Source organism: Rhea pennata, chromosome 16 (assembly GCF_028389875.1).
Source record: "Rhea pennata isolate bPtePen1 chromosome 16, bPtePen1.pri, whole genome shotgun sequence".
NCBI lineage: Eukaryota > Metazoa > Chordata > Aves > Rheiformes > Rheidae > Rhea > Rhea pennata.
Window position 1 is genome coordinate 1,675,468 of NC_084678.1, and position 13,908 is coordinate 1,689,375.

The 13,908-nt window shown below is 37.1% G+C and overlaps 2 protein-coding genes across 5 annotated transcripts in view; both read left to right on the forward strand.

The window, feature by feature from the left end:
- Positions 1–13,908, forward strand: part of CPNE1 (copine 1) — a 46,045-nt gene that overhangs the window by 1,950 nt on the left and 30,187 nt on the right. The window contains exon 1 of one of the 4 annotated variants that reach the window (XM_062589501.1): positions 855–925. The exons of the other annotated variants lie outside the window; for them this stretch is intronic. The gene's annotated coding sequence lies outside the window, so the exon portion shown is untranslated. Of the gene's footprint in view, positions 1–854; positions 926–13,908 lie in introns of those variants that run through there. 4 annotated transcript variants of the gene reach the window in all.
- Positions 856–9,733, forward strand: RBM12 (RNA binding motif protein 12). The gene is made up of 2 exons (XM_062589499.1): positions 856–925; positions 5,364–9,733. The coding sequence occupies exon 2, from the start codon at positions 5,386–5,388 to the stop codon at positions 8,023–8,025; it is 2,640 nt and encodes an 879-aa protein (XP_062445483.1). The 5' UTR covers positions 856–925; positions 5,364–5,385; the 3' UTR covers positions 8,026–9,733.

Genomic DNA, 13,908 nt, shown 5'->3' on the forward strand with positions numbered 1-13,908 from the left:
CTGTGTTATTTTCTGGATAACTCTCCAAAGAATCAGAATTTTAGTATAAGATGGTTTGCTAAGAAATGAAAGAAAAAGAGGTTTTCTATCCCTTCTTTAAATAAGAAATGCATATTCCTCCTTGAAATGTTTAGCTTTCTTGTTGAGTCATATTCCCAGGAAGATAGTTTTAATGCTCTCAAATGTGGGGGAAAAAATGGGTTTTGGATCAGGAGTTGGATTATAAGATGGCAGGTTACAAATGAAAAGATGTTACCTAAGCAAGGGATTCTTACTGTATGTTATTTAGAGGTGACGGCACAGAAATGTCACCTCTTCAGAAGGTTGATCGTATATGAAGTGCAACTAAGTTCCACCAGTTTGTATGATGCTTAAAAAATTGTTCATGTGCAGCTAGAGATTTCTGATTTGTGGCTTATGGTGTTGTTTTGTTCAAGTAAGAAGATGAACAGTTGGAGGAAGGAATATGATTTGTACCAATTGATAGAGCAAGGGTTTGTTTAAAATCTAGGTTCTTAAACTGTCTTTGACAGATAGTGATTTGTTTAGCTATTGGAAATGGAAAAAAATGAAAGATGCTCTGAATGTTTCCTGGTTCTTTTTCATATTCTTTTGGGAAGACGTATTCATGTCTTGAAACTACAGTAACTACAATGTAATTGTCAAAAAGTGATACAGATATCGAGTATTAGAAAATGCACTCTTATTCTTGTCATTGCTGTATGTTTCAGTGCCTTGTGGTGGTCTCAGGATTGAACTTTCTGTATAAACAGTTCTTTGTGGACTGTTACTGCTCTTGTGTTGCCTGCATTGATTTTTGCCTCCATTTATTCTTTATTGCAGTCTAAAAGTTGGTTTTAATTGGTTGCCCACAGGATTGGCTTGGCTTCTGCTACTTGTTAAGAAAAAACATCTGTCTTTACAGGTAAGAGACTTTGAATTGAAGATTTCTTTTTATGCATATTGAGTATATATTAAGAGAGATTTGAAGCTTTCAGAACCTCTGAATTAGTGTCAGAACAGCTGGGTCAAATAATCTATAGTTGTTCTTTTTACTTGACTCCCATTGATGATGGTGGTTCTGACCATGTTGTTCTTGTAAACAGATTTTTTTGCCAAACTGTTTAGTTGTTTCATTAGCATGTGGTAGCCCTGAACAATCTCCCAGGTTTTTTTGCACAGGCTATAGATCTGTTTCTAACCATTGGTATATAAAAGTGTATAGTAGTTGGTTCTAATTAGGTTTGCTGCAGTTAGAGGATCAGATAGTTATCTCTGAGCTAATTTGAAGCTATCCTAATCTAACAGGTTAATTTTAGCTTTTTCAAAAAAGCCCCGCATTCTGCAGTTTTAGCAATTGCTAGACAGTCACAGCCCAGATGCTTTAAATTCCTCCTACAACACCAATGTTATTCCATTTTCTAGTCTTCATCCAAGAATTGCCAAATATATTGTGTGCGTGTACTGTGTGGGTATTGTGGATTAACACTCCTTAAGGATTAGGCAGACTTCTAAACTTGTTCTAACTTGAGAGATGCATATGTCTTACAAGGCCAGTCTAGTGTTTTCTGTTTTATCATTTTATAGATATGACTCAGTTTCTGCTTATTTTACTGACCAATACATAGATTGAGGAGGCAAAATTTTCCTTTAGTACTGTACACCCTTTTCTAATGTGATATCTACGTTTCTGAAGACATGATTATAGATGTGCTTTTAAGGTTTATTGAATTACTTGAACCAGACTGCTTGTTGGCAGGTCTTTTCCTTTGTGGTCTCAACTTGATAGAATGGATGATTTGGCTATAGTATAACTTTTGATTTTTATGCTTCCTGTCTCTTTTATATGTATTTTTTAAATGTTTAAAATATCTGTTCATAGAGGGAAAAAGCCTGAGAACGTCTCAACAGCCCAACAAAAAGCCTTCAGTATATGCTTAATAGGGATTTGGCCTATTCTGTGTCTGCAGTTAATCCTGCCCCTGTGGATGCATATATATATATATATATGTATATGTATATGTATATATATATATATATGCATACACACACATACACACATATATATATATATCTTTAATAAATCAACACTGAAATATTTCAGCAGGCCGTGCTTTTTCATTAGTTTGAAAATTTGTCTCCTAACGACCTTTTTTTAAAAAATCCGACTTGTGAGTGCTTATTTGTGTGAAACTTGTTTCTTTTATTGCACCATTTTTTTCCCCTCAAATCACAGAGGTAATACTCTGTTAAAGCACTGAAATCCTGGGTAACTCTGAACTAGTTTTGAGTTGACAGAGTATTTCTTGCCAAAATACTTGATGAGGTCTTTGAAATTCTTTTTCTTAATACCCTGCTACTGCTAGCTCTTGCTTAATATTAAGCACTTGATTAGAGTCATGCATGGAATTAGTTATGTTGAGGTCATTGTGGCCAGTTTTTCTGGCAATTGTATGCGTTAATTTAAGTGTCTAAACACTGATTATTTTTCTTTTTGGCCATAACAGTTTCCTGAGACCTAAATAGCATACTTAGAAATGCCAAGGGATGTTTTAAAGCTGTTTTGATAATGAAGCTTTGAATTAAGAGCAAGATTGAGATGGTTGCATTATTCTCAAAGTTGCCTAAATGTTCAAATGCTTGAATTCTTTCTTTCTTTCTTTCTTTTTTTTTTTTTTTTTTTTTGTCTTAAGGGCTGGATTCACAGAATCATTATTAAGTGTGTTTACCTAGTAGGCTGTCAATTCTGATAAAGAATACTTACTCTAAACCAGTAAGTCTGAGTAGAAAGACCTTTCCAAGTTGCTTTTGTTTAACTAATGGCCCTGTCAGATTGTCATGCCTTTTGCGTTAACAAGGAAATGACTATGAAGAAGTAACCTCCCGTTTAATAGAAGAAAGTTTTGCTTCAGGAGTAAGATGTTTTCAAAGTTTTTAAAACTCATTTCTTTTTATAACAGGCAATACAAAACATTTCAAAGCTTTTGAAATGACTTGTAACTCTCAAAGTGTAGATGCAGTAACAGGGGTGCTTTATGCCATTCGCTTGCTTCAGGATCATGTAATTTGAAAGCAATCCTGTAGCATAATGCAGCAAGTTTGTTTGGCAGTCCCCGTTTGTATGACTTTAAGAAAGTAAGCATTTTTAATTTTAGTTTCAGAGATTGATAGCAGTGTTAGGCAAGTTTAAAATAAAACAACAAGACCACTGAAAATAGCACAATTTTAAAACAATGCAAAAAGCTTTAAATGCTTTCTTAGGTGTATACATAACATAGCTATTTCTTCTTTTGTCATTTCTTTCTCATGTGGGCCATCTGTTTTGCTGCTGGAAAATGATAAGGTAGCAAACTTTGTTCTTAAGTTAAATGACAGTGTGATTAGAAGAGATAAATGGATTTTTGTTTTTGGTTTATTTTCCCCCAGATTATACCTTGCCAGGAGCAGGAAGTGGGAAACTTGCTCTCTAATAATAACTTAGCATATGTTCCCTTTCTGTTGTTGCCATTGTTGGTGAAATAGGAGGTTTTTTAGTGGTGTATATAGCTAGATTTTCATATATATATATATATTTTTAAAAAGATGTTCTAGTAAGAAAGTAGGTATTCATTTACAGCAGCTAGAGCAGCATAGCTGACGCTGCGCTTGTAGGCTTCTCTGCTTATTTCTTGAGGGAGAAGGCTCATCCACACTTATTAAGTGTGAGCTAGTGTCATGTAATATCCTAGCGTGTTTTTTGGCATGATTAGTGAATGGAAGGGATTAACTCTGGTTTATAGACAACAAAAAATACCTAACTACCCAATTTAGTAATCTGAAGTTCCACCGTGCCAAAAAAAGAATTGCTTCTTTTTTTCCTCATAAGTCATTACTACTGTTTTCATTAAGTACAGAATTTGGCCTTGTTATCACGTGGCTAAACTGTTGGACAGTGGCTTTACCTGGTAGTTTACAATATCTCTACTCTAAATTCCTTGGAAAACCTGAGCAGGCAAATGCAGCTGACTTGAGATTTGATTGTATGCTGGGCTATAATGCTTAAGTGAATGTGAAATGTTGTGAGATAGTTAATGATCATAGTTTGTCATGGTCTGTTGCCTCCTAGCATTGCATTGTGTCATCTGGTTCATCCTTGATTTCAAGTGCCTAATGAGTATGTTAACACCATGTACGGGTGGTAAATGGGAGCCTCAAAGGTCTTTCATACAGATTTTTAGCTTTCTAAATACCAATCAGTTCAGAAGCTTCAGGGAAGGAGTGGTTCAGGTGAAACAAGGTGCTGCTGCTGAGTGTTCAGAATAAAAGGCTGACTTCTGAATGGGTGAGCTGTGCTAGTATTAGGCTGCTTTCAGTCTTTCCTGAGGGTTGTCAAGAGTAAGTGAAGTTTTCTAAATTTGTATTTATCTTGATCTTCTGATGTAACCTCAGAGTCTTCTGTAGAATGTGTTCGAGGTAACTTTTGTCAAGATCTTGCTGTTTGAAATTGATCTTAAGCTTTCACAAACCTCAGCTAACACAGAGGTAATTTACTTGTGCCAGAGACTGGAGGTGTGTTACTGGACAGAACATAGATAGTTTTTATAAATCATACTTTGCCTCTAAGACATTCAAAATCCAAAGTATTAAAAACAAGGTATTTAGCTAGACTATGCCTAGATGTTTATCTAGTCCAGGAAAGGTCTATATCTAAAGTCACAAAATGTTTGGGGTTAGTTTATAACTGTTAATTAACTTTGCTGTCACCTCGACCTCTTGTCTTTGCTAGGAGAAAAATGTAAGCTCATTAAAATCTAAATGGCCCGTGTCACTGTGTTTAGTGATTCATAGTGTTGCGAGTTGTGAGTAATGGGTTTCAGTTCAATTGCCTGTGTGTTCCCCATCTTTCCACCTGACATGTTAAAATCCCTTTCCAAATGAGAAACTGTTTATTGCCCATAGTTGTACAGAGTTTCTGGCAGTCACTTTGCCAGGTACAATGGATATCGTATCAATGTATGGTAACTGAAATTTATTTACTTAGCTGAAATACTCATTTTGCTTATGTTCCGTTAATTATAGAACTATTGATATAATAGTTCTGATTTTTGCTGTCCTTTTTGTACTGACACTTGTGGGTTTCGGTTTAACAGTTTATTTTGGAATTTGCAGTGCAAACCTTATACTAATTGTGTTGGTAAATGTTTAATACTTCAATCTGTATGAAGTAAGCAAACGTGAATAAAGAACTTGGAATATAAACATGCTTAAACTTTGCAAGATGTTGTTAGGAATATGTAAACAAATATAGTAGATGGTGTCTGTAGGTAAATGCATGGTGTCATAATCAGTAGTCTGACATAGCCGTTGCCTTTTCTCATCTGCAGGTGTGTGTTGTTTCAGCGCAGCATGGCTGTGGTCATCCGCTTGCAAGGTCTCCCGATTGTGGCGGGGACCATGGACATTCGCCACTTCTTCTCTGGATTGACCATTCCTGATGGGGGCGTGCATATTGTAGGGGGTGAACTGGGTGAGGCTTTCATCGTTTTTGCCACTGATGAAGATGCGAGGCTTGGTATGATGCGCACAGGTGGTACAATTAAAGGGTCAAAAGTGACACTATTGCTGAGCAGTAAAACTGAAATGCAAAACATGATAGAACTCAGTCGTAGGCGTTTTGAAACTGCCAATCTAGATATGCCACCAGCAAATGCTAGCAGGTCGGGACCACCACCTAGTTCTGGAATGAGTGGAAGGGTAAACTTACCTACTACTGTACCTAACTTTAATAATCCTTCTCCTAGTGTAGTAACTGCTTCTACTACTGTGCATGAAAGCAATAAAAACATATCCACATTTTCTACTGCCAGTATGGGGACTGCACCTCCAAATCTTGGGAGTACCTTTGGTAGCCCAACATTTAGCTCAACTATACCTAGTACAGCATCCCCAATGAACACAGTACCTCCTCCACCAATCCCTCCTATCCCAGCCATGCCATCTTTGCCACCAATGCCTTCTATTCCCCCAATACCTGTTCCGCCTCCTGTACCCACACTGCCTCCTGTTCCTCCAGTTCCCCCAATACCCCCTGTGCCTCCGGTGCCCCCAATGACACCTATACCTCCCATGTCAGGAATGCCTCCTTTGAATCCTCCGCCAGTAGCACCTTTGCCCACTGGAATGAATGGGTCTGGAGCAGCAGTGAATATAAACAGCGGCTTGAATCCATTGTTTATGGGTCCCATGAATCCTGTAAATCCTATCCAGATGAATTCTCAAAGTAGTGTCAAACCACTTCCTATCAATCCTGATGACTTGTATGTCAGCGTTCATGGAATGCCCTTTTCTGCAACAGAATCCGATGTGAAAGACTTTTTCCTTGGGCTCCGTGTGGATGCAGTCCATATGCTGAAGGATCATGTAGGTCGAAATAATGGAAATGGACTAGTTAAGTTTTTTTCTCCTCAAGATACCTTTGAAGCGCTGAAGCGAAACAGAATGCTGATGATTCAGCGCTATGTTGAAGTTAGTCCTGCAACAGAGAGACAGTGGGTGGCTGCTGGAGGCCATATAACTTTCAAGCAAACCATGGGTCCCTCTGGGCAATCACACCCTCCTCCACAGCCTCATTCTAGGTCCAAATCTCCTAGTGGACAGAAAAGGTCACGGTCAAGATCTCCCCATGAGCAGGGTTTCTGTGTCTATTTAAAAGGTCTTCCTTTTGAATCAGAGAACAAACATGTAATAGATTTTTTTAAAAAGCTGGATATAGTTGAAGACAGCATCTACATAGCTTATGGACCTAATGGGAAGGCAATTGGAGAGGGTTTTGTTGAGTTCAGGAATGAAGCTGATTACAAAGCAGCTTTGTGTCATCATAAGCAGTATATAGGGAATCGTTTTATTCAAGTTCATCCTATTACCAAAAAGGCAATGTTAGAGAAGATAGACATGATTCGTAAAAGATTGCAGAACTTCAACTATGACCAGAGAGAAATCATGTTGAATGCTGAGGGAGAACCAGGCTCACCTAAATTATGTGCGCATATATCTAATATTCCATACAATATAACAAAAATAGAAATCCTTCAGTTTCTGGAGGGACTGGCAGTAGAAGAAAACTCTGTGCAAATTCTTGTTGATAGCAATGGGCAAGGTTTAGGACAAGCACTGGTTCAGTTTAAAGCTGAAGATGATGCTCGTAAGGCAGAGCGTTTGCACCGTAAAAAACTGAATGGAAGAGATGTTGTTTTACGTTTGATTACTGTAGAAGAAATGAGAGAAATTGAGAGAAACCCACCATCTCAAGGGAAAAAGCTACTGAAAATGCCAATGCAAGGGAACGCAGCTGTGCCGGGGGCACCAAGCGCTGGTGGGGATGAACATGCCTTCTTGGGGGGAAGTTCAAAAGATGCAAACAATGGTCCTCCGTTTAATTTTCCTGGTAACTTTAGTGCCTCTAACACATTTGGTCCCCCTCTACCGCCACCTGGAATAGGTGGCTTTGGTGATTCTAGACCAGGAATACCTTCAGTTGCAAGTAGCGGTTTACCTGGTGCAGCTATTGAGGTCCCAGGTTTTGCAGGTGGTCCTGGTAATTTGAGTGGACCGTCAGGTTTTGGAGGGGGCCCTCAGAATTTTGGTAATGGTCCTGGTAATTTAAGTGGACCCCCCAGTTTTGCTGGTGGCCCTCCAGGAATTGCAAGTGGTCTTGGACACTTAAGTGGACCTCCAGGGTTTGGACCTGGACCAGGAAATATACATATTAGTGGACCCCCAGGTTTTGGAACAGGATCTGGGAAGCCAGGACCAACGGTAATTAAAGTGCAAAATATGCCCTTTACTGTTTCGGTGGATGAAATTTTGGATTTCTTTTATGGTTACCAAGTGATCCCTGGTTCAGTGTGCTTAAAATACAATGAAAAAGGCATGCCCACAGGAGAAGCAATGGTTGCATTTGAGTCTCGTGATGAAGCAATGGCAGCTGTTGTTGATTTAAATGATAGGCCTATAGGCTCAAGAAAAGTAAAACTTGTTTTAGGGTAGCTGCTAATACGAAGTAGTTGTAGAATAGATACTCAATAGTGTTGTGATAAATGCATCCGGATTGGTTTTTATAGTATTTCCAGGATAGAACCTGTGGATTGTTTAAATTGTAAAACAGATTTGTTTTGATAAGACAGAGCACTAGGTTAGCCATTTATGTAAGAAACACTGCAAGGGTAGATATGCAGTGGATTTCCCAGTACAAATGTGTGGAGAAGCTAGACAGATTCTTATTCACCATAGAAAAAGTTTGGTAAACTATACTGGACACAATGCTTATCAAGGAATCTAGATTGGTTTTATGTAGTTTTTGGATAAGGGAAATAGATGAAGTCAGTGAAGTTCTTTAGTGGGTGCTCTTGCAAGCCATTGTAAAATAGATAGTTATTTCTAGATTTGGTTAAAAGCTGGCTGAATTTGCTTTGTTTACAGGTCAAAGCTTTGTTTAAAGTTCTGATTTTACTCTGCAACTGAATGAATTCTCAGTGTACACAGATTAATTGTTTTGTGTATGTATCTTTATTTTTTTCAAGATTCTCGCTGTATGAACAGTTGAATTATGCCCGTTGCTGATGTGTCTACCAAACTAATTCCTATAAGTATGAGCAGAATCGTTCTGTAAAATTCAAGCTGTTCTTTGTGGAATAACCTTTAGTTATTTATATATTGCAATTATAATTGTGCGGAATAAGACTTTTGCCACAAGTATAGCTAACCTCAAACATTATCATATGAGTTTTATAGTACACTTACAAAATATTTGCAGTAGAAGTAACAACTTGAAAATACTCATCATTGTTTAAGTAGCTTGATTTGTTAGGATTAAATGAATCAGTTGAGGTAGGATCTTTGACACTAGTTCATATTGATGTTGTATTTTTCATGTGTCTTTTGACTCCTTACATAGAATCTCTGTTAAGAGAACCAAAGTGGTGATTATTAGTAGAAGACTGGAGTCCAGCTAAAGTTTTAAATTAGTTTATGTATGAAAGAAGCTTTTATCTTCAGCAACTCTGTTGTGGATTACTGCTATGGGTGAATTCAGAGATAAAATTTATTTTTCTCCAAAACTTGAAAATACTGAGTTTACTATATATTTTTGCAATAAACTTGTGCTGTTGTTTATTCAAAGTCTGTAAAGAGTTGCCATTTTCTTTGCTGTGCAGTAAAACCTTCCATGGAAAAACGGAATTGGAAAGGAAGTAATAACACAAGTGAAAAGTAGAACTCCGGTTCATCCTGGCTTGGCTTATGATAAATTTTAAGACTTGGGCATTGCCTGAAAAATCCTGCTATTCCCGGCAAATCATTGTACTTAAACATGGTAATCTTTAAACTGTTTTGTTTTTTGGACAAAGAAAAACAGTGCCTTTTGGTGTTGCATATCATGGAACACTGAAGTGAATGGTCAGGCAAAATTTAGAGGTGCAAGTGGCAACAGTTTTATTCATGTGGTGTGTAGGAGAGATTTGAAAACCTGTGCAGCGCTGCATCCTGAGAGGATTTCACAGTACAGGAATATTTGGAAGGATTGTATAAAGGTGTACTTCAATAAAGAGGCGGTCGCATTACACAGATGCTTCTGTAATTCATTAGCCTAATTTTGTTTTGACAGATTACTAGGTGGTCCCGACTTTGGAAAAGTAATGTGATTTGTATATACTGTTTAAAATTAAGCCTCCTGTTAATAAAACTGTCTGTCTCTGAAGCTTCATGTTATGCGTTTCAACAGTCTTTGGGAGTAATGTTCCAACAGCAGATCTTTGTTTCTTTTTTTTCTTTGAAAGTATTCTTCCTGATGTCAGAAAGATGTGTGACTAGGAGTCAAGCCTTTCAGTTTGTTTTTAAATTTTGATCTTTGTTTTTTAAAACAACTTTTATTAAAATTTCATACTATATTGCAGTTATTATTTGGGTGCTTGTTTCTTCATGTTTTACATTAGAATAAAATTGCTGAAAAGGAAAACTTGGCTTCATTGTTCACAGAATTGATTTAAGATGTTAGCGTGTGTTGACTTGCAGCAACTGGTGATAACTGTTTTCGAGTTTAAATGGATCACAACAATGTGTGCCTTGTTGTGAAATGTAATTAATCTACAGGTATCTGGATTTAGATGCACGGTTCTGTTACTTTCTTTTGATTTCATGTGTATCTTGATCCTGTTGGTAATGGATACAGGGTTATTAGTGCTTGTGTTAGACACAGTATATGCTGCGAAACCTGTTTGTATGCCTGTTCCTTTGGACTTTCTCAAAAGCGCAGGTTTGTTTTGGAAATTTTTCATTTTCTGTTTTTTGATTTTCTATATGGTCTAAATATGTTTAAATGACTTTTTTTTTTCCTCCCTCCTTTTGATTGTAAAACAATACAAAAAGCCTTTGGCATAGATAACGTTGACATGGATGGAATGCCTAAGTGGAGCTTTTGGGACAGGGAATGGGCTCTTCATCTTGCCAAGCAGTTGATAGTTTGTATGATGAATTAGTAAACATCTCTTGTCAAGAGTAGGCTTTTGGGAAAAATAGGAAGTTGTAGCATATTTGGAATTTAAGTATATACTCTAAAAACATGGTAGTTACTGTCCCAAGTACTTGATCTTTTAAAGCATATGTAGAGAAGAGTTCATTATCAAGTATTTCTTTAAAAAAATCAGTCATAGATTTTATATAACAACTCACTTTTATGTTAGAAATAGCCTTAAACTGAATGTTCACATGATAACCATGAAGGATGTTGTTTGCCCCCGATAGTAACAGACTATATTGCTAGTTTTGATAAAAATTGTTCTGTTGCAGATGTTTATATTCATAAACAGCCTTAAAAATAAGGAATAGGACTTCTGATCTACTGTAAAACATATATAGCTGCCCTCTCTTGTACATCTCAAAGCTACTTGATAAAAAGAGGTAGCGATAGAAAGTCAGCCAGTTGACACTACTAGAATTCAGTTGCTTTGGCCTTGATGCTTTGAATGTCAGTAGTTGACATCCTGCCTAGTCTGGTGCTTTGGAACAATACAGTTTCTACAGTTTTGAGAAGTAGGTATTTCTGTTTGTATAACTGGCTAAGCTGATATTTTCTAGCAGTTCCTTAAGTGTTAGTGTCAAAGTATCACTTGTAAAAATAACAAGTGGTAAAGTGCTTTATTCGTGATGTCTGTTGAACACGTTTCTGTCATCTTATGCACAAAGTATAAAAAAAATGAATTAGTCAACAGTAAACTTGCAGCTTACCTGAAAGGAATGTGACAGTTAGATGCAATTGTGATATTAAATCTAAATTTACCAAGTTTTCAAGTGGTTACAAGTAAATGTCACAATCTACTGTGCTATTGAAAAGAAAATGATTCTTTTAAGTAACAGATGATATTAAGGCTAGTTCTTTATCCATGAACAGTTGTTGCCATGTTTAAATGAAGATTTGAGTGGTGTGAGGATTTGTAGGATATAAGAAAATTGGAGGATTTTTTAAAAACGTAATTATAAGTACTGTTCTTTTTATGGTATGAATGTTTTCCTTAAAAACCTATGCTCAGAATTTGTTGGAAATGCAGAGGAAGAAAGTGCAAAATAACAGTCCCAATGCCAGTTTACACTGAATATTTTGCTTTTAAAGAACATACATATTGGCCTGTTGTGCTAGATTGTTCTGCCTGTGCTTAATAAGTTGTCTATGAATGTCTTAGCATGTACGAAATGTTGAGCTTATATTTCTGGGGCTGTTCCTATGCATAAGGGGAGTGTACTGTCTGGAAAACACTTTTTTTCTCAGTTACTGTAAGCACACAAATTGTGCGTTAACTATAAAATAATTTCAGTTTCTGTGTTTCGTTTTCTTTTCAGTCTCTTGAGGCAGTCTTTCCAGCACTGCTTTCAGCAGTGAGTGAAGTCAGCCCTCAAATTTTGTACTGATCAGTGTTTACCTCTGAACAATGTTGACTTTCTGGCCTGTGAAATTCAAAATGACTCTGTATTATGGACTTGGTTAAAGCCACTGTTTGGACCATGGACCACTGTTTGAGAGCAGCTGTTTTAGGATGATTATCCAAATATGTGGATTGGACCCTGAATCAAAGGATTACACTTCCTGTTTAATGCACAGTCTAGTGCAAGCAAAAATACCAGTTCCTGTGTTTAGTAGGATAATTACTTGTAAGGAAGCTGTTTTGAAACAGCACTTGGGATATCAGGAAATGTTTAGTCTGCATCTAAAAAGGATGTGTTAATTTGAGACATACACAGACTAGTCTGATCTCTTTACATGTTTTGAATTCCACACAGATCTTAAAAAGATTCTAAAGTTTGTTTCTGTAAGAGTTTTTCAGAAACTGTGACCTCGGTCTGAAAGGAGCATTGCTGGCTACATGCCTTCTTTGCCACTTTGCATGTTTGCTGATGCTCCCCTCTCTTCTGTGGGTGTATGTTTTCACATGGTTTTGGAAAACATGAGCTAGAGTTTGTGTACAGAGTAAATGACTTGTCCTCTTGGTAGAAAAGGTAGTGAAACAGTGTCAAACGCTTCTGAAGGCAAGTATATTCAAGGGGGTTCTTCCTATCTGTTTTCAGTAGTGGAAACTTGATTGTAGTTAAAGGATGTGGCTTTCCAACAGAACGAAAATCTCTGTCTGTTGGTGGTGTTTGTGATTAAGGTTTGTGGCTGTGTAGTGAATCTGCATTCCTCTTTTCCTAGCCTATGATCAGGTAGGTATGCTGTAGCTTTTCTTCCTGCATAGATGGCTTTCTGACAGTAATTTTCTCAGGAGAGCTTTGCTACTGTGTGGAAAATTTGGATATTCTTTGTGCGGTGAGTGCTTCCCACCTTCCTGACTTGGATGTTTTAAGCTCATGAATATGAATATCAAATGTGGAGGGGAAAAAAAAAAACAGTTTTAAGGGTTTCTTTTCCGTTGTTCCAGACTGAATGCAGGTTTCAAGTGGATGTTTTAGTTGTGACTTCTTTTTACTCGGGAGCACTGACTCCCGTGTAGTTCCTTTGTTGCGATTCTTGTTTTATGGATGTATTCACAGCAGGATGGTTTAGGAAAGAAGCAATCAGATGAGTTCTGACCTGAGTTCCTTCAGTGCTTCTGCAGAATCAAAGGTCACTTCTTTTTGGCTGTTTTTCTCTTATATGTTCTTGTGTGTAGAACCTCAAGTTCAGCTAGTCTTACCGATTGCTCCCCAAATATATTAAAGTAAGCTTTCAAAAATCAGTGAAGATACTTTTAATTTGAATCTGATTTCTATAAAATTAATTTCATAATTCTGTGTTTACTTCTTTCAGACTAACTTCACTGTTTTCCACCACCACCTTTGTGGAGGTCTTGAAAGACTTACCAAATGAACTAGACTATTTCCTATTCACTGGATAATAAATTGCTGCTAGGATAACTTTTGGAAATAATGTGGGAGTGACCACCCTATTACTCCCTTAATACCTACTCGTATTTTCTTTGCCTATGCAGTGTACAGTTGGGGGAGTGCAATTTTCTTCTAAGTTTTAAAATGGAAAATTTAGAACTTGACATACTTGCACAGGGAAATTGGGAATTGTTCCTGCCTACAACTCTACTGGTTGGCATAGTCTGGCTTTCTGGACCTGTCACTGCCTCTGGAAGGCTGGCAACCTTTTGAAATCTTAATACTATAGTTATGGTGCATTTAACTAAACAATCTGTGGGAGAGCATCGCTCTGAATCTTGACAATCTTAAGGTAGGTCAAACTTTGAGCTAGCTATTTCATGGCTTTGAACAGTTTCACTTCAACTATTTCTCATTATATCTGAATCTGTTTGTATGTAGATGCAATGTTGCTATGCTTGACAATAGAAAGCTAGTTGTCGCTTAGAAATGAAGGCACTTTTTGGAGGAAAATAGTAGTAT